Here is a 26338-nt window from a genome sequence, read left to right as displayed (position 1 = left end):
GAACAGTAGCGTTTCAGCCAATACGTAATTATGACGTCACAAAAGCACTTTTTCGCTAGAGGGCGCGATTAACAGGAATGGTGTATTAGTTAATATTGGTGGTGCTAACTCCTGCATTTTACCATGAATTTACTCTAGTTTCACATTAAACCTTCAATATATATATATATTGTTCGTTGACACGACTTTATCTCTAAAGATGGTGCAGACGTTCATGTTAAAGGGACGCCTAAACTCACAGCAAATTTAATTAATTAATTAATTAATAGAGTTTGTAAAATAAACAACGATGTGCCATGTTTCCTGTATGCAATTTCCGGGATTGACAGCCGAGTAAGCAAACGATTCCGTAGAATTTCCAACAAATAGGGCGCTATTTAAGCAGAATCATTGTCACTATAAAGTCTGCCCAATAAAAGTATGTATTTAAAGAAATAATGTCTACGATACTTCTCTCGGGTGATTGTAGGTCCCAATTTCTACCCACTGGGCCAGTCCGTGTGTGTGCTTTCTACTGGTAAAATATAAAATACATTTCATGAACAATTTACACACGTGCATTCTATAAATTGGTATTTATTTTACAAAACAGTCTTGTTTAATACAACTGTTGTCATAAAAATCTGATATGAAAAACGTGGTCGTATGCGTGGAAGGGTTGGCACGTCACGTGACTCTGCATAAAATTGTATAACATAAAATTACATTAGTAGTCAGGCAGTCAGAACACTATATATATTCTCATATTTTGGACATTGACTGAGAACGACACAAATTACCATCTCAGCGGCCATTATTGTTGAGTCTACCGAGGGGTCACGTGGTTATTATGTCAATATAAACATTCACGAAGGGACGGTAATTCTCGCCAAACCAAGGAATGTTTCAAGTTTACTATCAAATATAATGACGACTAGGCAGCGTGTAAGATGAACACTCAACCAAATTACTTATTCTCAGTTGATAAGAAAATCACGGTTTGAAAAACTTAGTATTGGCGTCAGGGGCAAATAACATACCGGCGAAGCTCAGATATCAACTTTTCCGCGGCTATACTAACAATATCACAGCCGTGCTAGTCCAGAAAATTTAGTGCAAGAACAGCAAATATTACGCACTTTCAAGTTGCTGTGGGTTGAACGTACAACACACATTGTTGTATAAATCACTGGCATATGCAAGATGATATAGGCACGCCGTCATAACAGAATTACCACTGACTGACCCATTACACAGTACAGAAACGATCTAGTAACACCTTAACTGTCTGTACAATCTAGACTCATTGCGCGCCATTCAAGCATACCCACTGTCGATGCCGTCGTCGCCATGCCCAGCCCAGATGCGGAAACCACCAAAAAATGATTTAGTCGGATCGAGTACAAATTTTTCTCCTGCATACAATGGCTGTATACCGATCTTATCATCACGTCGAAGATAGAACACGCCGCCATGGTAACCGGAATCAGCGGGTGGTGTACGAGTATTTCTTGATCTGTAAAATATGCATTACATACTGAATAACAGTGATGTTTTCGCCGAACCTTCAAACATAACGCCCTCATAGGTACAAATGCAACGTTTTTTTGTTTATATTTTGGTGATGGAGAGGCAAGGAACATTCCATACAGTAGAGACAAATCAATACAAAATGTTCCATCTAAATAACATAATATAAAAGGAGGTGACTATAATAGTTCATCTCGTATATCATGCCAGTTCAGCGCATTAAGGTAGCACCCGGGGAAATCCCATCGTTTAGTTAAAACGATCTGAGCAATTCAAATCAAAACTTATTGACGGCAAACTATATATTTTCTGAAAGCTGAAATATTCAGGAATTTGATAATTCATGTTTTCAAAGACTGTTTACATGGGGTCATGTGACTGGAGATTAACTGTCAAAATACCAAATCAATAAGTTCTGCTCCGGTGATTTAACAATTTGATAGGGGGTTTTCAGAATAATTTCGCTGTGAAAGGTTCTTATAAAATGTCGATGAACGTTTGTATGTGATTATTTTTGTAATAATTATCATAAATACTAATTATTTCTTTAAAAAATGAAGCCCGGGGGTCATAAACAAAAACAAATGGCAGCAAAATTCACCCCGTCGGTATCTTCACACTATCATGACGTAATAAAAATCCGCATAATCTGATTGGTTCATACAAGGATAATGGTAATCGTAATTGACTATCATGACATGCACCAACATCCCAAGATATTGGCTGTTTTACGCAATATCTCTTGAATGACTATTATTATAAATTGTAATAATACAACTATTTCAGGTAGTTTTGAATTTTAGCTAAAACGGGTGTGTGATACAAGATCACCACCACCCACAGACATGATTTGTGTTACCCTTTCCTAGAGGCGATATTTTTACGAACCGTGAAATTTCAGGCTTTTAATTAACTCGCAAATATGTAAATTCTGTAGTCATACGTAATTGTGTCGTCACCTGCGCACGCGCGGGAATTGAGTCCCAGGCGACGACGCTTGTTTGTAAACAACGGCACGCTAAGGCCATCTGACGCATGCGCAGGTGACTCCGAAAGGACGCCTAAATTAGTTAACTCACCCTGTCTGTTCTGTGGCACCACTGAGCATGATATCTATTTCCACATTACCACGTTCAACCACGGTCTTATGTCCAATATTCAAGGAACGGCCATCTGCATACATCAACTGGGAGTACACGAAATAATAGCCGGGAACTGTTATTGTAATATATTGCACTTCGTGACCACCACGTGACTCAATTCTGTCGTGGGCTAATTCGAAGTACGATTCCGTATATTCTCTTTTCCAGGAAAAGTACCCTCCTACAGACAGATCAAAGTGAAAAGTGTTCAAGAATTTTATTTATGCGAGAGAAATAAAAGTTATCTATATGAAGGAATAAGTTGACTTTTCATGTTTAAATGCTTATCAACATTGAATGTACTATATATGCATGGAACTATGCACAGTTATTAAAAGTGATATGGCGACATGACATTTTCCAAGCACGATTGTTTCTCGTTGGTTTGGACGGTGGTGCTCGAGAAACGGATTGATGCAGTCATTCGATGATTTAAGCATGTATCATGGTTAAATTTAAAAAAACAAAAAACAATATTTCATGGGACATTTGGGACAAGTGCGCATGCGCATTTTAATCGGCGATGTTATCATATATGAGAACATGTATTTTCAATATCAATGTTTTTGTGTGTCACTGAGTTTTCAGTGTTGAACGAATGCTGTCACAAACACACTTTTTTATTTCACAACCTAAATATTTATTAGCATACGTGATCAGACAATTATGTTTGAGATGTCCATATTTATAACGCATGGCGCCCTCTATCAAACTTGAAGAAACTATTCTATAACGAAACCGTTCATATCGTTTTCATTTGTCGCAATTCGATGGAGATTAGATTTTTAGGAAATAATACTATAGACGACGAAATACTGTGAAACCAAACAAAGTCGTCGTTTTGAGCGGCATTGCGTAGTGATTACGTCAAGAAGCGTTCGTCAATAGAGTGGTGTATTGATATAGTACATACAACTGATTTATACTTACCATTACTTGTGATGACATGTTCGTGTCCAATCATGTGAAATGATGACAACCCATTCTAAAATGAAAGTTTAAGCTTACGTCATACTAACTCAATAGCAAGTTCACATTCAAGATAAACTTCGAACGAAAAGTAATATAATCCACCTGGCGAATAAAAAGGCGTGACCCCATACGGATTCTTCAATATCTAAAAATTCGTGATATACATACGGAAACGTCAATCCTCTTTCGTGACGTCATTTCCTCTTCGAGTAAGGAGGTCAGGTTGCAAGAGCAGTTACCCGGTGGACCTACACGTGGTAAATAAAATGAGAGTTAGTTCACTAAATGATTTGAAAGAATTCAAGCGCTTATAGATTTTAGAGGGGCCAACTTATGAAAATAATTTCATATACAAAAAGTACTGACAGTCAGAGGGCTTAATGGTTCATCGGTTTCAGTGAAGATGCCTATTCAATGTGACCGACAACGTCGCACGTAGGACAACAATGTACCTACAATGTTGGGTCAGTCGAACTGGCGCCGGCATTGCAACAAATAATACTGTGAATATTTAAATGTTTTAAACGTACCTGGTGGACCTTGAACGCATCTTACTCTTCTTTCTGTAAGAATATATGCTTGGTATGAATATATTTGAAATACAGGCTGACACCAAGGGGCAGTAGATATTCTGCCAACACGCCATTAACCAAACCAAACACGATTTTAGGGTTAAATTCACTTTACTTGATTTTCGGATTTTTTTTTCTAAATTCGATTTCAGAATTACGTTGTATAGGATTTCTTATGAATAGTACATATCTAAAGACTCTATGGTGATTACTTGGGCCAAAGGCTAAAGTTCCGGTAATGCATCGGCTGCACTCGTGATCGGAAACCATTTCCATGTTGACAAGCAGAATTGGTATCAAAGTCGAATCATTCATTATTATCCACGTGTCACCTGCGAGTGCATTCAGCAGCGACCCCCTCTTAATATCATGACATAATGGTATATAGTCAAAACTAATATGATCAAGAACGGAACATGTTGCGAAAACTGTTATGAATTCTGCCTTGATTTGAAGCTATAATTGTTTGTTTTGCTGCCACCAGTCACAATACACCATACATAGATTTCCATTAAACCATCACGCAGTAAGAAGCTTCCTTTCTATTCAGTGTATGCGATATATTGAGCAAGTTCGTCTTTTTAGGTCACATCTGTGTATGTGTCACGTGAATCCTGATGGTTGATTGGTGGATAATATACAGTTTATAGCCCCCCCCAAAAAAGTCGGTAATTGATATAGCATTGTCTAGACAGTTCAGTACAATGTTCAAATTTTTGCATTATCAGCTATGTGTGTTTGCCAGTGAAATAAGTGCAAATGTACCGGTAAATGTAGTATATAGTGAAAAAACGAGTGATTGAAGTTTCAACGATATGGTTGATGTTATTGTCACATTTAATACGGATGTATCAATTTCTCCAGCACCCACATTAGTACCACAAGATTCTCGTGTTTATTTAGCTGTTAGTTTTATTAGTATTTTAATATTGCATGCGACAATCTGATAGAGTAACTTACTCTGCCTCCATGTAAACAACCAAACGCCAAATATAGTGAACATCATGGTACCGACACATGCATCACCCCAAATTCAAAATGAAGGAATGTTCACATTAGTAGAAATAAATTAACGATAGCAGATCCAAACACAATACTTATATTTGCTCATTGACATTAAGGCTACAGCACAGATGACTGGGCGCCGCGATGCTGCTGTCGAAATGTGTTCGCGCGAATCACCACCCACCCTATATTTAAGCTTTTAGAATATATATTACGTATTGTCACCATAGCATGTACATCTACTGAAAGAAGGTAACACGAGAGAAGACTGAAAAAAGAATCTGGAACGAGGCCATGTTTACCCTAATCTTCACGTTGCCCTATTTTATTACGATCTCGCATGTTAAAACCTTAGGGTCTTTGTTCATGCACGGACAAGCGAACTCTTAATAATAAAGCGTGAAGTCATGTATAACATGGAATATGTAAACTACGCTTCCATGCCATCTGTACACATAATAAACCAAAATGCCCCGAGAAAGAAACGATGCATATCCGTACGTATTCGTTGTATGTACTTGGAGACAGAGTACTCATCAGAAGCCAAATATATAGTGCGCCACCATACCTTTTCTTTTTGGTTTCTTTCGTGATTTACGCTTTACGCGTTGTACTACAATTTCAGAGGGGCAGGGTATTTCAGGCGCTAGGTGGAAAATTATTGAAAATAAAACAAAATAGAAGTGTTAGTGTACACAGCAACATGTAGTAATATTAAAACTTAAAGATTGAAGGCAAAGAGAAATGAAAACTCTATCTTCGTCGACACCATACTCACCGTTGTCCGACGTGTCCCTGACGTCACGATCATTTTCGACGTTTTCAGTCAGCTTGCTCTGAGCGGAAATACATTAAATAATACAGCATTTATAATAGGTAATAGGTCGTCTGTGGTCAATTACTTCGTGAATTCGCACCTGTTACTAATAGGCAGGGATATGTAAATACTGAGTTTATGCGCGCGTATTTGGAAAAAATATTGGAATGGCTTACGTAACTATAGGAAGATAATACGTCTATGTGGGGAAGGGATACGAAAATACGAGGGCGTATATAACGTAGATATGTATTGCATACATAATAAGGACTGCATAATTAAATATTAGAGAATACGTACATATGGGGAGGATACGTAAATATGGGGTGAATACGTAAAACTGGGCGTCAATATTGGCAGGAGATATTAGTATTTTAAATCTTTAATATCAATCAGAAAACAGGAAATGTTGAATATTCCGCATTGGTTGTCATCGCGACCGAATGTCGTTTCGACTTCGCATTTTATTGTTTGTTTGAATTTCATTTTGATCTATTCGCGTTGATTCTAGGCAAATGCTCAAACAATTCGGCAATTCGCACATTTTACACAATACATGTATTTCCAAACCATAAAGTTTGTCCGAATGATCTCAGACACGTATTATAACAGTGGCGGTGGCACGGGGGGGGGGGGTGGCAATCAAGCTGAAACCCTTTGTGTCAGTAAAATTTGCCCCTCAAAATGCAGGAAATAGCGTTTCAGAGGATCTGGATTTCAGATCTCGCCCCTCATGCAAAAGTTGTTCCGCCGCCTCTGTATAATCGATCAATTTAACTGACAACAATTGCTAAAGAGATATACCTGGCTTAATTTGCTTAACATTTTCATCGATTTTTCCAAAGAATTTGCTTTACCAAATTACCGAACAGCCCGTTTCATAATTCTAATACAGACGTAAAACACCACATTGGATTATAAATTCACTGTTCCGATGTTATTAATTTGAATACAATTAAACATTAATAATCACATCCAGGCTGATGCTAATGTTTTCGCCATTCAGACCAATTAAGTACGTGAATTACTAGTACCTACGCTGACACTGTATGTGTGTCTACCGTGAGTTATATAGGACGAAGTACAATGAATTTGACTGCGATCTAGAGCACTTGTAACCACACATAGACGCTACACCCCCCGACATGTACATAACGTAAATCACCCCCAAGTTACAGCTCCACGCCCAGGGGCATATAGTTGGGAAGGGGGTTCTGGCATTCGATTCTTCCCCTGTTTGTTTACCATATAATCCTGCATAAATTATGTTTTACGGTGTACCTTGTTTAGGATGTTCACTTACCTCGTCACCGTACTCTTGACTGAATCTACGTTGCAAATCGTCTAGCCCCTCCATGGCAAGCACCTCGCTTGTTATATCATACAGAGCTTGGAACCTCCTCTCGTTCGCGTGTTGTTTACTTATCAACGCTATGTTACTGGCATACAGCGCACAAGACACGCTGCCGAGGGCTGTCACGGCGACCAAGAGCAAGGCAACCAGAATAGACATACACAGCACAAATGTATTGTTGAGACTCCAACCTGCATGTGGACTTCTCGAACTCAATTCGTTATCGGACACTTCGTCAATAACTCCGATAACCAGCGTGGGCGGTTGCTGCCTTGTTTTGGAGCTAGCCATGCTCTTTGTGACGTTAATGCTTTCAAAGTGGACTATGAGCGCCCCCGGGTGAGGACCGAGGTCGGCTGGGTTCCTGGCCTATTCTTCGGGTATCAGGGTGTTTAAACCTAATTTGAACATGACTCCGGCGATGAAGTTGTGTTCCCGCATATTGATAACGATAGCTTAGAGACGTTTACCTTATTTTAGTGTGTTTATAGGAATTATATCTCCAGGGGTATAACGAGAAATTCACTCGATTTCCAAGAATAATACAAATGTGTACTTTGAAATGCAAAGTACAAATTACAACTCAACGAACCAATCACTCGCAGAGAAACTGACCTCTGACCTTAAATTTATCTTAACAATTATACAACTTACTTACACCACTGCGTAAAAATAAAGATTCACAGTTGATTTGTTTGACAGTGACTATAAATTTTTTCTTCCATTCAAATGAAATACAGGTAATATTTCACAAAGATTTCAAATATTATATATAATATTTGTTGGAGAGATGATAAATAAATAAATAACACAAATATTGATAATATCGCGGTTTTATATATTCATTTAGTTTGTTTAAAAAGGGAAAATGTTATTATGTTTTAAGTAAGCACTTGGTCATACATTACAGTGACTTGGTGATTTATGCTCATAGATTGACTAATGAGAAATTGAGTTGACTTGTTGAACTTATTTTGTTGCATTTCCTTATGTTAAAAAGTCGCTTTGACGTAGTTCACTATCTCTGAAACAAATGATCGTTTTTTCACGTTTAAACTATAATTGATGGTGCTGTTCACAAAAAAGCCTTATAACAATATATAATCACCAAATTACTTTACGCATAAAACATGACTTTGTGATGTATTTGGTTCCTATGATGAAAAATTGACATCATATCTCAAAATGTTCTTGGTTACATTTAATTAATAAATGAATTCTTAGTCGTCAGGAGATATTAGGACACTCTGCTTATTGTTTATAAAATAATGCTTTAACTTTAAATTGTTACAACTATGTTGTTTTTTTTTTGCATTTTTTAGGCAGATTTTTTTCTAAACAAATATTATCCGAAACGTTGCTATGAAAATCACTAAGTGTGTAACCCGTTTGAAACAAAAAATCGCGATCAATTTGCGTCCCATTTGTTACGTCGAGGACGAAGATCTCTCTCAACATCTGAAAAAACGTGACATTGCACAAATAAATGCGCAGCAGTTCGTTTATTTATTAATTAGCAATGGACACAAAACACATTCACAGGATCCAACAAAACAAACAATACAACAAATACCGTAATAGAATTAAACACATCAGATTTAAAAACAACTCTTTATTGACTGAATTATAAAATGTAAAACATCTATTAAAATAACAACATTTCTACTTGGTATGTTAAACCCACGTTAAAAGTAAAATTGAACAATTCTAAAATCAAATTTCAATTTTCTAGATATTAATATATTTTATAAATATGACGCATATCTAAAAATAACAAACTTTTGTCAGAAACACAAACAGGTTAGTCGCATGTGAGACGTTCCAAAATACAATGTGCCGGGTGGACAAAGCATATATAATTCGCGTTAGAGTTATATATTAATAGTTTTCAATAAATGAAATTAATATAAAAACATATAAGATATACATAAAAGTGGAAACATGTTTTTCTTTTTTTATTTTTCAACAAAAATGAAAATACTATGAGTTACAAAATTATAGTTGTAATTAACTTAACAAAATGAAAGAAATTGATACGAATATAATAAAGCGTGTAACACACAGTGTAATAAACACAAAGTAGAGTCGAGATCGGACACATTGAAGTTATAGTCCCACTACTTATTAATCAGACTATAACGTATGACATAAACTTAAGTGTGTAAATTAACTAATCAAAATGTAGAAATATCGTTTTAAAAATAAGCATGTCGTCTTTACATATATGACGAAATCCACTTTATTAACTGGCATGTAGTGAACATACGAGTACTGGGAGAAAAGCAGCCACTGTCAGCGGAACACTGCTTGTACACAAATAGACACTGGTTATAGGTGTACTTCTGTGCAAAGTATACTTATGCCGTTTATACTTCTGGAGAAACATTCATAGACATACATTTAACGATATAATGGGAGCTGATATGACAATATTTTATATTTTTATTATTAATATAGGACATTGATCACCAAGACTCACAAACATACAATTACTTATGGCTGTGTTGTCTATTTACGAAATGTGTTGATACTGTAATGACGTAATGTAGTTTTATCAGCCATGTAGTAGTAGTTGTAAAACAAAATAGCAATAATTATATTGGTTGGCAACTATCATGAATGTCTACACTTGCAGACTTATCAGACCTCATTGTCGCCAGCTTATCATCAAATGCTTGTTTCGAGGTAACCATTTGCCACAATAAGGGAAACGATTTGTTTGATTTAACGCAATGAAAATCAAGTTTCTTATTTCTGAACAATTCTTTTCTGCATCTTACTGGACACTGCGGTACTTTGTCAATAGAAATGCAAATTTTATTTCGGCCATAATTCACTATATGAATCGCTTCCGGTTTGCATATCTCTTGTGGTACATCGACAGCGCTATCACCCTTAGGTTGGAGATTTGGTATTTCAGAAAAATTGTGCGGTACGTTGTGTCTGTCGAGAAACATGGCACCGATGAATGTGCCTTCTTTCTCCAAGAACAGTGAGATGTTTGCGAACGGTATTTTGATGGAAATGAAGTCGTTTTTTTCAAGGAGGAATATTCCCCCAGCGGATAATGTCCGTTTGTCCGTTCCTATATCTCGAGTAGTAGACGAAAGGCTGCGTATGCGCGCTTGGTTGTTTATGCAAGTAAAATAACCCACAACGGGCAAAGAACTGTCAGAGAAATAAACTTGACTGTACACGTAATACTTTCCAGGAATTAACACTTTCAATTGTCCTGTAGCTTTGTTATAAATCAACGATTCTTCGGTTGTCCATGGCATGACATGCCAGTTACGAAGCGTCGCCATTTTTTCTATAAGAACAAATGATGAATAAATAAATAAATAAATAAATAAATAAATAAATAAATAAATAAATAAATAAATGAATGAATGAATGAATGAATGAATGAATGAATGAATGAATGAATGAATGAATGAATGAATGAAGGAAGGAAGGAAGGAAGGAAGGAAGGAAGGAAGGAAGGAAGGAAGGAAGGAAGGAAGGAAGAAAGAAAGAAAGAAAGAAAGAAAGAAAGAAAGAAAGAAAGAAAGAAAGAAAGAAAGAAAGAAAGAAAGAAAGAAAGAAAGAAAGAAAGAAAGAAAGAAAGAAAGAAAGAAAGAAAGAAAGAAAGAAAGAAAGAAAGAAAGAAAGAAAGAAAGAAAGAAAGAAAGAAAGAAAGAAACATACCCTTGATAACAAATTGGTCTAATTCACTGGCTTCCAGGTGTGCGATTGGAACAGCAATTCGGTTGTTCTTGAAAGCCGGGATCTGCAAGAAAGGACGACATCTTGTGTAGTGTGCTACAAACCAGCTTTGGGTTCAATGGGAACATCTCATTCAAAATTACGGGCTTCGCGAGAACTTTAGAAAGTCATTTCTCTTGTAGCAGTATGATTGACCTCAATACTTACCAATTCTGGATGCAACTGTCCAGTCTGATAAAGCCAATACAAGTATTCATGAAACGTGTCACGTACAACGGGATTTCCTGGAACTGCAGACACCCCGGGAGGACCTATATACAAATTAGCAACAATTCGTGAGGCTTTTCAACACAACACATGTATTGTATACGAAACCGAAAGTCCAGCGACTTGTCTAGACAACTACAACAATATTTGGTGCAAAGCGTGTGTCAAGGCCTTGGTATACAATTTAACTGCTAATGGACGACAATGTGTAAAGCCGGAAAGTAGGCCGGGGCTATTTTACTAATAGATACAATGTGTCAAATACTCAATTTAAAAAAAAAAGAATAAAACAAGTTTCAAGAAATAACGACCGGTATGCCATTCTTGTAAAAGTTTTTTTTTCAATAAAATAGAATGGATTGCATTCGGTACCACTTTACAACAAAACATGAAACAACTTGTGGTGTGAAACCTATAAGCCTTTGATAAAGAAAACGAACGTTTGATTCTCACCTTGTGCGCCATTATCTCCCTTTCTTCCAGCTTCTCCTCTTGGACCAGGTGGGCCTGTAGAAAAGTGTAACACGTATTACTTATCTTAGTCTACTAATCGGATCGGTATAGGAGGGTGTAAGGTATTTTCCACTGCCACGATGTTATTCAGTAAAACTGTTTTTGTCTTTTTCTAAATTGTTTCCCACATTTGTTTGGAAATTACATGAATATTTTAATTTGTAGAGAAAACTCGTAAACCAAATGACATCGTCTTTAGAAGTTGCTTATCATTTTTTAATAAAGTTACATTTGAACTAACAATATTGCTATTTTGTTTTCCAAATTGTGAGCTATATTGCAATACTGCTGATTGTTTTGTTTTTTTGCATTCATATTAAAACAGTCAGTACACCACAAGACATCAGGGTGTTGTTTCGGGCTATGCCCTCACAACTAACAACCTCTGTTCTGTGGTTTGGTTTTGACTCTTTTGTATCAGTGTATTCAAGTGGGATTACAAAATTCTAACCGGAGGCTAGAGTTTATTCTGATCACTGGAGTTTTGTCTTGAGAGAATGAATCTCGGAGTGTTATAAATACGTTTTTGATTAAATTTTGATAGAATCTCTTTTACATGCCGCTATCTCCGCAAATATCGCCATTTTTGTTAATATGGGTCTCATATCGTGCGCATGCGCGGCGCAATGGCCATCGCCCTTTATTGTTTTGTTTTTTAAATTCAAGTTGATCTAATAAAGCGCACATGCTTAGGGTGCGCTACGTGAAGTGTAACAAAGCAGTGAGAAGGTGGACTAGTTATGTTACGCCTCAAATCCGCTGTCCTTGAGATCAACAAAGTTATACGCGGGATTTCCCCGTTCTCTGAAGGGAAAGCCCCTTATTCAAATGAGGTAGTCACATGACCAAGCGTGTTTGTCAACAATCACACCAAAGAATATAATAAGTCGTTTGAAAAGGGCGCGAACAACGACGACACGATAAGTCAGAAGTGATTTATAGTTCATGTTAGTTTATATCATTATAATTACTAGTATAATCCCACTACCATACATTACCTTGTGGACCTTGACATTGACACTGTGTTTGACCGCTGCTGGCGTCGTCCCTCTGATATCTGTTCAATACACGGACCTGGCGTAAAGCGTGAATGTATGTCAGTAAAATTAAGACTATCAACACGAATTACTCAACAGGTCCCGGCATTAAGGCAAAATACTTTTGAATTTGTATAACTGGGTGTAAACCAACGTCAACTTTGAATTCTATAAACGTGTGTGTTATAGAGTAGTTCAAACTTACTTTTGTATCAGCGATAATATCGTTGCTGGAAGTTGTGTTTTCTTGATCACGGGACGACGACCCATACTCGAGTAGTTCTAATTTTAATGAATTAACACATTGGTTAAAAAACACGAATCCCAAAATAAGAGCGACTGTATTAGTAAGTGACAAGATAAATAAGAAAGCCACTAGACGCCCGCTCAGGCTGTCCCTATGAGATGCTCGCTTCTTGCTAGACATCTTGTGCGCAGCTATGTTGAACACCATTATCAAAGACTATTGACGTTTTAAGTTGAAAAAAAAAACATCAACACGCAACACTGTTTATTCTATTCCCTGGATGGATGTAAGTAGCATGTTTTGATGTTGTGGCATAATTTTCAATTGACCTTTGCTCTAACCAGTGGATCCAACGAAATGACATGTCAACAATTGTAGTTCTAAGAATTGCGGTTTCTTTGCACTGCACACTCTGGTTTCTATTTAAATGCGTGGGTATTTTGGCACACAGTGCAGTCGGTGTCGCCTATGCATCCAACGACACACTATATAATCACATTCAGAATCTTTTTGGCGAAAGAAAATGTCCAAGGATTCTGCAATTTAAGGTGAGTTGAGAATAATGTTACAATTTCTCACCACCCGGCAATCCCGCCCACTTCGAAATGACGGACGGGTACCAGACTAACGAATCAGTGTACACTATGGCGACATCAAAAAAGATTGACAGGACTTGGTCGTCGCACGAACGGGTAAACACATTAAATGGTCGACCAGGTTCTCGTTGTATGTGCCTCACTGGCAAGTCTTAGATCGCCGCCATCTTGATTTGTTAAAAAAATGTGCCCTATCTGCTAGAAATTGTATCATCTCCTTATAATATACATATCATTTTCTACCAATAATAAACCTGGTGAAATATTACAGTTGTATTCACTGGTTTTCCATTAATTCGTACAATTTACCATTTCATAGGATCATTTGTGATATATATTTATACATAACTGTTGATACCCGAAACGAACGATATAGTGTGGTATAAACTCTTACCATATTTCCGATTAACTGCCTAATATGGTGAGAGTGAAAGTTGTTGCGATTTGATAATTGTGTGGCCTTTGCAAAGACGCAAATAAAATTATTTAAAGCGGTTTACGATTAGACATAACTAGCACCAACGTTTGAGAACAGCTTACTCGTATAGCACCGTTCAGGCTTGTCATTTGGGCATCTTAGAAACAAAAAACAATACATTATTTTTGTAAATGTAAGTGAAGGTATGTTTGATACTTTCATTTTGTTTCATTAAACAATTACACTTAGAAGGTCAATTCTTAGAAAGTATGAGTATCATTTCACAGTCAGTGCAAATACGGTAGACCCAGGTCATATAAGGGACACCGAACAGGGTCAAACCTGGTCAGCAGACTGATGCAATTGTAGTGCAATGCCCGGGACGCTCTTCAAATAATACGTCGTCCGATCTAGCACGCACATGACACGATTTTGGGACAAGGTCAATTAAAATTATTATATTCACATTTACCATGAACTGGTTTTACCCCAAATCGCATGTATCTTTACGATGTTGAATTTTCAGAAAGTCGAGAGATTTTAAAAAGGGCAAATAAATGTAATTAAAATATAGCATTCATCACTCAGCAAGCACAGTACTCCATGTCACATCATTATGTATTAAATAATTGCATAATATGGATGAATCTGTGTGTAATGTGTATGTTATATAAATACGTATACCTTGCATGTGCAGTATTTATATTGTGAACTATGTAGCCTCAAGTGTCTTTAAGTGAGTAAGTAACACATTTTTTGATCTCATATGACGACATGAAAAAAAGATAAATATCGTTAACACAGTATTTGTGGTCTCAAGAGCAATTTAATACAACAGTATTTAGTATTTGAATAGATATATAGATACAGCTAAAATTCGTTTTAACAGACGGAATTTTTTTTTATAGCCGATGATTTTTGTCGCCTGTCGTCTAACACCATAATATACAGACATGTTGTTGTGGTTTGTTTGTTTGTTTGTTTGTAGTATTCTTCGTTATTGTTTCATAAATACCACGACACAAACAACGAATATGAAACTACACAATCATATTCAAAACACATAAAAGTATTGTTTACTTTAATCCACTGAGTTAATAGTGACTTCATCATAACGCTTAATATATTCTCGCACATTAATTGTGTTAATTTGTAAAATAAATGAATTGCCGGCAATTGGAAACCAAATAGCACATTTTATGGTGTACAGAATTATATATCACTTATTTAATTCACTCAAGTTTTAAACATACGCAAAGAACATCCAAAGTATAAATGTTGTTAAAATTACACAATTCATATACGAATAATAATCCAGTAGACATACATGTATGTTTGTGATCATAGTAATAATAATCTCACCTTGTAAGGTATGTATCACATTCAAATCCAAATTGTCAAGTTATGTAATATATCTTCCATGACAGTTTTTAACATCCTCCATTTGTTCATTCATTGTAAACAATTTATCAATCAACTTTGAAGTTTGTCTTCGCCATTATATATTTTCTTCTTTTATTAAATAAAAACAACCACTTGTGTTAATTATCTCGTATTTGAAGATTATACCAATTGCCCCAGATACTACAACAGCCAATGTATTCGCATCACATATCAAGTCTGAAAGCAGAAAGAGATTTTATTGATTGAATGATGGTTTAATTGATAGATTGATTTGTTTGTTTGTTTATTGGTTGTAATTTACTAACATCACATTAGACCTGGTAAGTATGCCCGCGCTCTGCTGCTTCAAAACGTACTAATTTTTAGTATCGACAAGTTAAAAAAAATATTACACTAATTAATTAATTAATCATTTCTCTCCTTAGTGATAGTTTACACATGTGTAGGCGCTCTTTATAATCGATTACATAATTGTTACATGTCAACTTATATGCACGTCTTCGTACAGACTCATATAACTCCATATTTTTCCTAGACCCGAAGGACCAAACTAGACTACTGTATTCAAGATTTTATCTTACAACTAATATAAAGACAAATGTATAATAAACTTTGTTGTTGACATATGAATATTGTTCTAAATGTTTTACGATTGCACCAAAGTGTGTTTTTGTTATCATCTCGTTGTGTGACAAAGAATATTTACTATGTTCTTCCGTACTTTATGCTTAAATAACTATTACATTACTGGGTATGACATATCATCGGGAAAGTATATTGACAAAACATATTCAGTGAACATATCAATGATAGCATGCTTACATCACATTATAATCACTTTAAAAATGTTTAGCCAAAAGCATCACCTGGAACGTCCGATCCCGTTATTCTTAACTCGATCCCGTTTGGCACTTCCTTCAAAATACTTTTTTTTAAATCAACTCAATAAGCCATTTCATACATGGTATAACAGAGCGAATAAATACACCAGAATACTGTATAATGATTTTTATGGTACTTTATAGAATTTTTTCCCGAAACGAGTTCAATTTAGCTTTATGACTAGGAGCGTATTATCGACTCTTGATTTTAATAGGCGTAATTGTGATTTACTCTCTTTGACCCAGATAGATGCCAATACCATGTGTGTTAAAGTGGGTAACCGAGGTATTCCGCTCTTGTCGGTGCTTTCGGATGCCCCATATAACACACAATTATACTTACAACACATCAACTTAAAGATGGCCGATTTCTTGCATAACTACTTCATTACCAATCCCATGCAACCAGATGCGCTGTCGTTACTGGGTGGTGCACCCTTCATTCCCAGACATTTTTACCATTAAATTCAACCACTATCAAGTAAACGTCAATGTATAAGTTGACAACTAGAAGGTTTGTGAGCGAAGTAACACACTTAGTATGATCGATTTTTTGACATGGACTCTGGAAGGGCGTGAATGCTTTTCCGTCGATTAACTGTTGAAACAAGACATAAAACAAAGTTCGGTTTACGCATTATTTTATATTTTAAGAAAATGATCATTCAGTATCAAGACATGTCTTGAAAAGGTCGTTTTACATAGTCGAATATATGAATTACTCAGTGATGGTAGTAGGGTAAGCTTTCCAGAAAAACTAGGTTGGTGGCATATTATTTGTACAGTTAAGAACCTATCTCTGCAATATATTTGCGAACCTGTTGTAAACAACACTGGAGTCATTGTAGTCAAGCTTTCGTCATTGTTATTTCTAAAAAAATACGTAATATATTATTCAGTGTATACACACTCATGCAATCTACCGGTCCCATCAATTGCGGTCAGATTGGCCAGTACATTTACGTGACTGTTCATCAATATCATTGAATTACAAAACCGTGGAAGAGTTTTAAGTTATTGTCCTGTAAAACTGTGCCTGTATAGGCCATTCAACTTATTTTAGCGGAATATTCGGAGTGGACATCATGCTTTGGAGTCACAAAAATGATTGAGTTCTGACCATGATGAAACTCAGTAATGTACTCAGTGTGTACTTTTTATGTTTTGATCAAGTAAATATATGTAATCTGTATAATATGTATGAAAATTCAGATTTTAATACAGGGTGAGAAGAGCTGTGGAGGTAAGAACACAATCAACAACTGCGAATAGGATTAAGCCGGGTCAACTAAATAAAGTCAACAGAAGGATTTTACAATAATTATATCAATAATTATTATATCAGAAAAGGTGAAGGAGATAGGAGGAGACAGAAAGTAGATGACTATAAGTATGGTAGAATGCACCCAGGGTCGTCTTACCGATTCACGGATTATTGGCAATACTCCAACCATATGTGGCATATCAGTTCCAAATTATTCAGGATAGCGAGAAGAAAATACTGTCTGAAATACACGTCTATTTCCAACAATGAACGTGTTATGATTTCAGAAGGAAAGAAAGGCACATGTCTAGTTTAAGGAAATTGGAAATAATAAAAAAAACGACAATAATTGTATATGTAAATCCGCTGAGCGCGTTGGGCAAATTATCCATCCTTCGTCATATCATTGTGCGTATCAACGCGTTTAGCCACGCTTAACTGCGTCTCACATCACACACTAGTATACACATATACCAAGAAAGCAATCTTGTTGTGCACTAAATGGGACATTTATTAGTGTAAATATATATTTTTACATCTTGATAACACGTAAAGATCAACTGAAATGAAAATGTAAGGGTAAAACATATTTACAAGTGCGTTAAAATTGCACACACACTTCGTAGTTCATATACACATAATATTTACATGCCAAAGGAGGTAGAGGAAACGTGTCGATTGCATGTTCGAAGTGACGTATGTAAATAACATGAACAATTGAACACGTTTCAATGTTGTAACCATTTGATCAATCAGAAATGTATCCCAATGTGTTTGTGGTCTTCAGACGCCCGTTGGTGATATCTTTGTTTGGACAAAACATGAACCATGATCTACGATTGAAGTCCCATAATTTGAGGGTTTTCACAAAAAATGAAAGAAAATACTTATTTTTCAAAAGTGAATATTTGTTAAATGATAATATCGGCATTCGTCCGGTATAGAAAGTGACAGGCCTAGCATTTTAAAATTGTTAAATTTCTTTTCGTTAAGCTGTATTTGGTTACGACCTATTTAATCTAAATTGTGGTCCATTTACTGTATTATTCATTATTTTCCCAGCATCCTTTGTGTTGTGGTTTGTAAAACTTTGGCCGACAGGTAATTCTTTTTTCAAGGATTTATATTTGGTATTATGAAAACATATCACCAAAGATCAAAAGCATAATAATAACAAATATAGATATGTATATCTATACAAATGCTATAATAGCAACTTTTCCAAACAACATATTGAATTTCAGTCGTAAAAAATCACTTCACAATAAATTTTTCCGAAGAATTGAAAAACATACACATACAAAACTAAAATATATTCCACATTGAATTTGTACATTTTACCATAGACTCGATAGATGATGGATAGAAAACACACTGGATAATAAGATAATGCAGAGGCTAGGTTGCATTTCATATCATATAAAAAGACTTATTGTCATAAATTGGGAAACGATGGTTCCAGAATAAATCATATCTTCTATAGAGTCTCTGATTTTACAGTAACATCTTGATTAAATTACAAAATAAAAAAAATCTTGGACATCACGAGATGAAAGTGTGTAGAACTATATATAACCTTGACACATGTAATAGATAACTTTTGCTTTACTGTACATCAAATCTACACATGCAGAAACAGCGTACTGCACGAAACTCATAATAGAAATAAAATCATAGTTATATACAATATACACATGGTAACGTTTATGTCTGGATATAGCGCAAAACACAACTTATCAGGAGAAATGTGGCTTGAGTATGAGCACGTACCACATCTAACTGTCTAGCTTAAGAAAACCAATAAAAGTCGTATCGGATTCCCCTGCAATACTGTACACCTCCTCTCCATCAGTAAGCATTGATACGTGTATTTTTTCGCCAGGCTGGATGAAGGCGATCCCACCCGTAAAACAGGAGTGAAAGGCGTACTCTGAGTGGTAATACTTGCAACTGGCAATGGATGATTGTTTCCTACCCTGGCCCACATAAACCGAATGGCCAACAAACGGGTTATTGGCGTCTTTGTAGGTGACCTGTAAGCGACCAGAAGGTTCGAGTCAGTTTAGTAAACTTCGATGAGCTTGAGGAGTGCACATAAAAGGCTGGGATGTGGTCGTGTCATGCTCAAGCCACTAGCTTAATAAACCCGATGAAACTGCTATCTTTATGCATATTCACTACACGGTTGGGGTACGGAATATTAACAGTGACCTCGCTCCTGTCATCTAGTTTAGTTACACCGCCTGTATAGCAAGTATTATATTTGGACTGCCCTTCATCAATCCCCGGAGGGTCAGCATCTTCCTTGGATTCTAGCGAATGTTGCAAAGTCGACTGAGTACACGTAATAAAGGGGTTTCCATTAATATTGACAACGTGCGCCATTGTCAATTTATCGTAATATCTGACCTGTAAATGACGGGTAAATACTAGTTAAAACACTTAGCGCTGACCCTGGTAGAGACGCAGCATGGAGCAACATGTTTGTGCACCAAAATAAAAGATAGACCACAATTGATAAACAATATATATAAGTAATATATATAATATGTCATCTTAGAGTTGAGTAGCTCGACACCACGTGATATTATCAGTAATATTTTTTTTCACTTTCTAATACAAATAATGAAAATAGTTTGCAATCACAAATTTACAACAGAATTATAAAAACACGTATCATAGCCCAGCAAGTTTAAAATCCGCCAAGAACCAAGGAATTACCTGACTATAGACGTAATACAAGCCACCTTCTATAACCGTTATAGTTCCATCCACACTGAGTAGAAACTTTTCTTTATTTGGGTCATCTCTCATCCAGTCTGCATACCGCCAAAGATCTAATACCCCATCTATAAGAACAAATTATAGCATTTACAGTATTTCAATGATTTTAGTGCCAAAAGCCCTTTTTTTGTAAACAATAAATCATGGACCCATGATGGTCAGAGTAAATACAGACAAAGAGTGAGTAACCAGTATGATTAGAAATAATTCTATAAATATTGAACAGTGGGTGTTATTAGGAGACTCTGATCCTCAACTATCTTCACATTGAGTGTGTAGAAATGTATACTTATGAGAACAAGAACAACAGTATAACGAAATAACAAAACGTGAATATGTGACTAAACATTCTTGTCATAATTTGAGACGCCAATATTTCAACTATTACATAAAAAGATGGACAATCAACTAAAATAACGACATTACAGATATGTCATGATAGTTCAAGCTAATGTCAAAGCCTCTGGGATCATCTGGAATCTGATTGGATTATTTTTAAGTTCAGAAAACCTACTTCATCTATCTATGAGTAGTAACCACATATACATATTTACATAACAATAGTCACAATGACCTCATACTGAACTTCCTCTTTTGCCAGTAGGCGCAGATAGAGGGTTGGCAGGGGGTATTTTCGTAAGCTGTAATCAATTGTTTTTAATATCGTAATAATGTAATTTAAATAAATAAAAGGCGTAAATTCGTAGAAATGGGCAAGGTGTAAAATGTAATGAGCTATTTTATTCGTCCGTAATGTGTACACAGATTTTATGTTTTGTAAGCGCATAGAGAATTTCCGACATTAAATGTCGTAATTCGTGTGCAATTTCCAATTATGATTCTTAAACTCAAATTATCAAATATATTATAAAAATGTAAATGTAATTAGGAATTTGCTTTATCTGTAAAGTGTAAAAACCTATTTTGTTTACTGTGAATGCCATTTTTATTTTCTGTAACCTGTAGCCAGCTATTCCTCTTGCCCCCAGATAAACTAGCAAAATAGAAACAAACGCTACCGTGATCCTAAATATAGTTACTTAGAGTTTGCTGTTTACATTGAGCCTAGCGACCAAAGATTACCAGGATTTTTCATTAACATAAGGATCAAAGGTCACCACATGCAAGTGTCCAGATAGAAGTATTCATATCAAATACGTTTTATGATATGATTATAAACTTATATACTGATTATAAGTTTGGTAGAAGTTTATGGGTCCGAATTATACAGATAGATATTGGATATAGCATGATGTATACTGGGCATGCGCAGATGATACACCCGAGTCATGCGTCCGTGGTATATATCCCTTCGCTTACCTCTTCCTACGTTCACGGTCGCTCTTCCGTATTTGCCATCCCCAATAATATGTGCAGCAGTAGGACCACACTATAATACAAAAATATACATAAACTAAAATGAGTGTATTGAAAATATACTTACTTTTTCCAGTATGTCTAACTCGGTCAGGGCCATCTTCACCTTGAAAATGTGCAACCGTTAGACACTGGGGAAAGGACAAGGGGAATGTAATTACACAGATTTCACAGTATGTTACACCTTGAACTAGCGAGTTAGAATAAATTATAAATTTATAAACTAGAAAATAGAATATTTATCGATTGAAATATGATAGAACGTATACTTAGTTTGCAATTCAAATCAGACTTATGACTGTATACCACTTACTGTAAAAATAATAATAGAGAAACAGAGACATTAATTATCAAATACATTATGTATTATTTTATTTTATTTATTGTATTACCCTTGGTAACCCCTTATGTCAATATTCATTTACAATGGAACTAAAGCACATACAAAACCAAAATAAAATATATTTTTATATTTTAATAAAAGTAATTACCTTTCTTGTTTTTTTTACATTTGTCCTTTTTCTTCCCTTTTCGTTTCATCCTACCTACAGAAAAAGAAGTAAGCCACAATATGAATCCTGGCAATCTTTTGGTTCAATGTGATGCACCTCTCAGCGAGCATATCAGGCATGGAATTACAAACGCACGTGAATTCAAACACATTGGTTAGGATGGTAATTGTAGACTAACAACATTGCCGATATGCTAGTATTATCAAGATACTCACTCAATGACTCTCCCGAGCTCTCCCTGCTTTGCGTATCAACTCTGTCACTCAACATTTCATACAGCTTTCTGCCAGCGTCAACACCATCCTATGAGACAAAATACGTAGCTTAATTAATAGGACAATGATTTGTTTTGAGAAGAATGAATCAACGAAGAGATTTTACACAACGCGTTTCAGTGCAAAGATTTTTCAGGCCGTACTTCGCACTTTGTGGAGACAGGTGCCTGAATTGTTACACTCAGCCAACAACAGACTGCGGCACCAGTCACCAACAGTGACGCTTATCATGAAGAACTGTATCTATCTACGCAATAGTTTAAGCTTACCTTCAGAATGTCTCCTACCATGAACTGTTCGGTATCGTCGTTGTTTTCACTGTCCCCGCTGTCCTCAGAATTCGAATAACGTAGTCTGTCTTCTAATTCCATGACCCGTCTTTCGAGAGTTTGCAGATTTTCAGTTGTTGTTAACAACGTTAATTCTAACCGATTAATTCTGACATGTGCAATAAGAACAACAGCCAGCAACGGCAACAGTATGACGAGAGCGATCACAGCACCACCAATCAACCAGAGCGTCCGCGTTTGAGTTTTCGTGGCTGCCTTCATTGTGCTAGTAGTGCATTTAAAATCGTTAAAACCAACTTCAATCCGTCACCAGACCTGTCGATGCCATACGTGTTAACCCCGGTCTTATTATACCATGTAGCTGGTAGGGGCTTTTTCCTAGAATTTCGTGGTCATAACATACTGGGTTAAAGTCAGCCACCCTTATCCATATTGACATCTGTAAGGTGGGGGCGTATATGTGCAAAGTACTTCAAATTAATTTGCATTGGCATTCGTCCATTTACTGGGATAGGCATACAATACACTATTTTTATCACAAAGTACTGGGACCTTTTTGACTAGAACGCAATCGAAGCTCAAGCTATTGTGCAGGAAACAACAATACAGCAACAACACAGGTACTAAAACGGTATTGTGTGGCGATACTCGATCTTTATTGCTAACATAATATACCCTATGACCTTTGAGCATATGGACTAGATTTCAAACAGGTGCTGACTTGTTAAAATTCAGACTATTGAGGGCGCTGATTACACCTAGTGTCTTTGTTTTTTTGTTATTTTATCTGCGAATACATGGTGGTATCCGTATTGGTAGCGCTAGCGCGTGAACGATTACACCCATCGCTTAATTAAGATTACATATCACATAAAGCGCCTTTTACCCCATTCAGCATCAGTTTTGAACATCAGTAAAACAAATAACAGTACGCGCCCGTTTACCCCTTCTATAAATGTCTCTCCTAATTAGGTTATTGCAAATAATCAGCTTTTATCTGCTATACGAACATGACGTTCATCGTCTATAAATGATGTGCACTAAGGCCAATGACAAATCATGACCATGTATTTGGTGCTCAATATTACATATATCACAGTATACATCATATACCCCTTCTGCGCCCTCGGCGACGGATTATCAAGGACATCCTCTCTTTCTGCACCCACCTTTAGCATGGCATACGCACCATATTCCAGAATTCGTCTTGGCTGAGCTCCGGAACTTTTTCGAGCGCATATCTTGCCATCATGTCGAGGTGCGGAAGCGGAAGTTTTTCACGAAGGACGGCACCACGTGCACGCATTGTAAAATTGTGAGAATAATCTGTGATGGGGCGACGGGTGAATTTTGCAGGGGGGGGGGGGGTACATTTTTAAACAAAAAAGGGAGTTTAATCGAAATAACTGAGTATTTGAGTTGAAAGAACGATCTTGTAGAAAATGAAAATAGAAATGAACCAATCAGTGTTGACTTGAACAAAATAAATATGCATACATGAGTGTTTTGGAATCACTGCCTGTACTCGTCATTTGACTGTCCAGGTTACTGTGAAGGTCGCTGAGCTGAGTACCAATAAGACGTATGGGAGGCAAGATTGTAAAAAAAATCTAAAATACTTTGTTCTTCAGTTTTGAACTTTGAACGTATTTTGGCTTTTATTTGTGTGTGTGTGTTATTTTCTTTCTTTTATGGTATTTCTCAATATGAAATGTTCGCCATCGATACATATGTATACTATATTTATATATATATGTATAACATAACATTTATTTCGATTCTTCGCAGTAATTAAAATACAGTAGTCACCAAAAATGACAATGATGTATTAAACAAATAGTTCCCTCATGGCAAGATAGCACATAATTAAAATATGTTACTAGGATTTGGTGAAAAAATATAGGTCTTTCCAAACCACCTTCGAAAGAGAATACCACATAATTTTCAAACTTCATTAAAAAAATGTATAACGACAATTGCTAGCTAATATATATATTATATACATAATTAAATGTTCTCAATGTATTTCGTCAATTTCGAAAATGACCAAATAACCCCACAAATGGAATTTTCGTGTGGGGTTCAATGCATATATCCGAGTATATGTGGTGTGCATACACATCACTTATATCGACACAGTTGTACTGCATGCCCTCACGGATTGCTGTATCGATAAACAATTGGATTCGATTTTAAATATCACTTATATCAATTCAACATACTGCCCGTGAACTTACTACGCCCGCGAACCAGGCCACACTCACCTCACGTAAATTTGGATCACAAGTCATTGTTTCTAGACCTTTTATATCAACAATTGTGAATTATATGATATATGAATTTCTTTAGGTGATATATAAAGGGATAATAATGCAACAATTACACGTATCGTCACAATTAAACTGCGTACCAAGTAGCAAAGTCAACAATATATTTCACATAGTAATGGCTAATCACTAATAACTACTACCCAGTGTAATAATTACAGAAATCGCAATGAATATTTATATTCATTATATTCAAAACTGTACACCACACCTAAATATTCAAATCTGCATTCGCTGTGTAAGAACTTACCCTTTTTTGTTACTTTAATGTGAACTAAACTTACCTGATGGACTCCACCTTTTGCGCGATCCGACATACTGCAGCCCGTAACGGTTAAACGATGGTACCGTTATGTAATGATCCAGCTGATCAGCAGTGTGACGGACATCGTGATAAGCGGGACATTTCGAAGGAGGTATTCAAAATCAAAGACATTGCAGATAATATATAGTCTAAAAGCGGGATAAACGCCGCGTGGAGTTTCAACCATGGTGGTAGACACCGTAAAATGCCTAATCAACAGGCCCAACCTGCATCGCAATAGAACCGAGAGAATACGTCTCGGAATTTCCGTTGAGATAATTCCTAAAAATAATTTGCTGGTATTCCCATTTCGCAGTCATTGGATGACCGTGCTGGTCACGTGGTCGGGGATTTCCAGCTTTACAAACAGCGTGGGTGTAGAAAACTCGTAAAGATCTCAAACGATAAACTACGTGTGTACCGGAGAAAATAATTGACCGCCGTCTCCGAATAATCAAATTAACACAATCTAAATAGTTTGATGGACGATACATAGGTAGTATATGGGTCAAACTGAAACGTACGTGTGAGTTGACGGGTCAGTTTCGTAACAATGGTTCTATTTATAGGCTGGCTGCTTTTAATGCAAATTTATGCAAATACCCAGGGCAACTGAAGGTCAGTTTATTCAGCTTTTTGAAATGTAGTCTATAACTTAAATATACAAATGTCAAGTCAACTCCACAATTCAAGAACGGGCGAAATCTTATACATGCAAGATCTGTCAGCGCATCATCTATTGGACGAAACCATTACATAATCAACA

The 26338-nt window shown here is 36.1% G+C and overlaps 3 protein-coding genes and 1 long non-coding RNA gene across 6 annotated transcripts; all 4 read right to left on the bottom strand.

Annotated features, from left to right (window-relative positions):
- Positions 1-560: 560 nt before the first annotated feature.
- On the bottom strand, positions 561-7881 carry LOC144359848 (uncharacterized). 2 transcript variants are annotated; one of them, XM_078012786.1, is made up of 8 exons: positions 7321-7881; positions 5979-6036; positions 5769-5846; positions 4154-4186; positions 3792-3871; positions 3582-3636; positions 2589-2832; positions 561-1495 (listed from the first exon to the last, which is right to left on the bottom strand). In XM_078012786.1, the coding sequence occupies exons 1-8, from the start codon at positions 7660-7662 to the stop codon at positions 1297-1299; spliced, it is 1089 nt and encodes a 362-aa protein (XP_077868912.1). In that variant the 5' UTR covers positions 7663-7881; the 3' UTR covers positions 561-1296. The 2 variants fall into 2 exon arrangements, with proteins under 2 accessions (XP_077868912.1, XP_077868913.1); XM_078012787.1 differs by having other exon boundaries at positions 561-782; positions 2641-2832.
- Positions 7882-8968: 1087 nt separating this feature from the next.
- LOC102800487 (uncharacterized) lies at positions 8969-15528 on the bottom strand. Its single transcript, XM_006821670.3, has 7 exons — positions 15517-15528; positions 13099-13175; positions 12855-12930; positions 11797-11850; positions 11284-11387; positions 11059-11140; positions 8969-10681 (listed from the first exon to the last, which is right to left on the bottom strand). The coding sequence occupies exon 7, from the start codon at positions 10674-10676 to the stop codon at positions 9966-9968; it is 711 nt and encodes a 236-aa protein (XP_006821733.2). The 5' UTR covers positions 10677-10681; positions 11059-11140; positions 11284-11387; positions 11797-11850; positions 12855-12930; positions 13099-13175; positions 15517-15528; the 3' UTR covers positions 8969-9965.
- LOC144359854 (uncharacterized) lies at positions 14961-25824 on the bottom strand. Its single transcript, XR_013422086.2, has 3 exons — positions 25553-25824; positions 16783-17037; positions 14961-15774 (listed from the first exon to the last, which is right to left on the bottom strand). It is a non-coding gene; the product is annotated as an uncharacterized LOC144359854 (long non-coding RNA).
- LOC100378437 (uncharacterized) lies at positions 18191-23388 on the bottom strand. Of its 2 annotated transcripts, none has more exons than XM_078012803.2 (6): positions 22921-23388; positions 22592-22679; positions 22357-22409; positions 21808-21877; positions 20425-20552; positions 18191-19736 (listed from the first exon to the last, which is right to left on the bottom strand). In XM_078012803.2, exons 1-6 carry the CDS (start codon positions 23200-23202, stop codon positions 19479-19481), a joined length of 879 nt encoding a protein of 292 aa, XP_077868929.1. In that variant the 5' UTR covers positions 23203-23388; the 3' UTR covers positions 18191-19478. The 2 variants fall into 2 exon arrangements, with proteins under 2 accessions (XP_077868929.1, XP_077868928.1); XM_078012802.2 differs by having other exon boundaries at positions 19616-20112.
- Positions 25825-26338: the final 514 nt, after the last annotated feature.

The sequence above is a fragment of the Saccoglossus kowalevskii genome, chromosome 1 (assembly GCF_978046115.1).
Source record: "Saccoglossus kowalevskii chromosome 1, keSacKowa6.1, whole genome shotgun sequence".
In the NCBI taxonomy this organism is placed as follows: domain Eukaryota; kingdom Metazoa; phylum Hemichordata; class Enteropneusta; family Harrimaniidae; genus Saccoglossus; species Saccoglossus kowalevskii.
The sequence above is the reverse complement of the archived record's forward strand: the minus strand, read 5'-3'. Positions and strand labels throughout refer to the sequence as shown.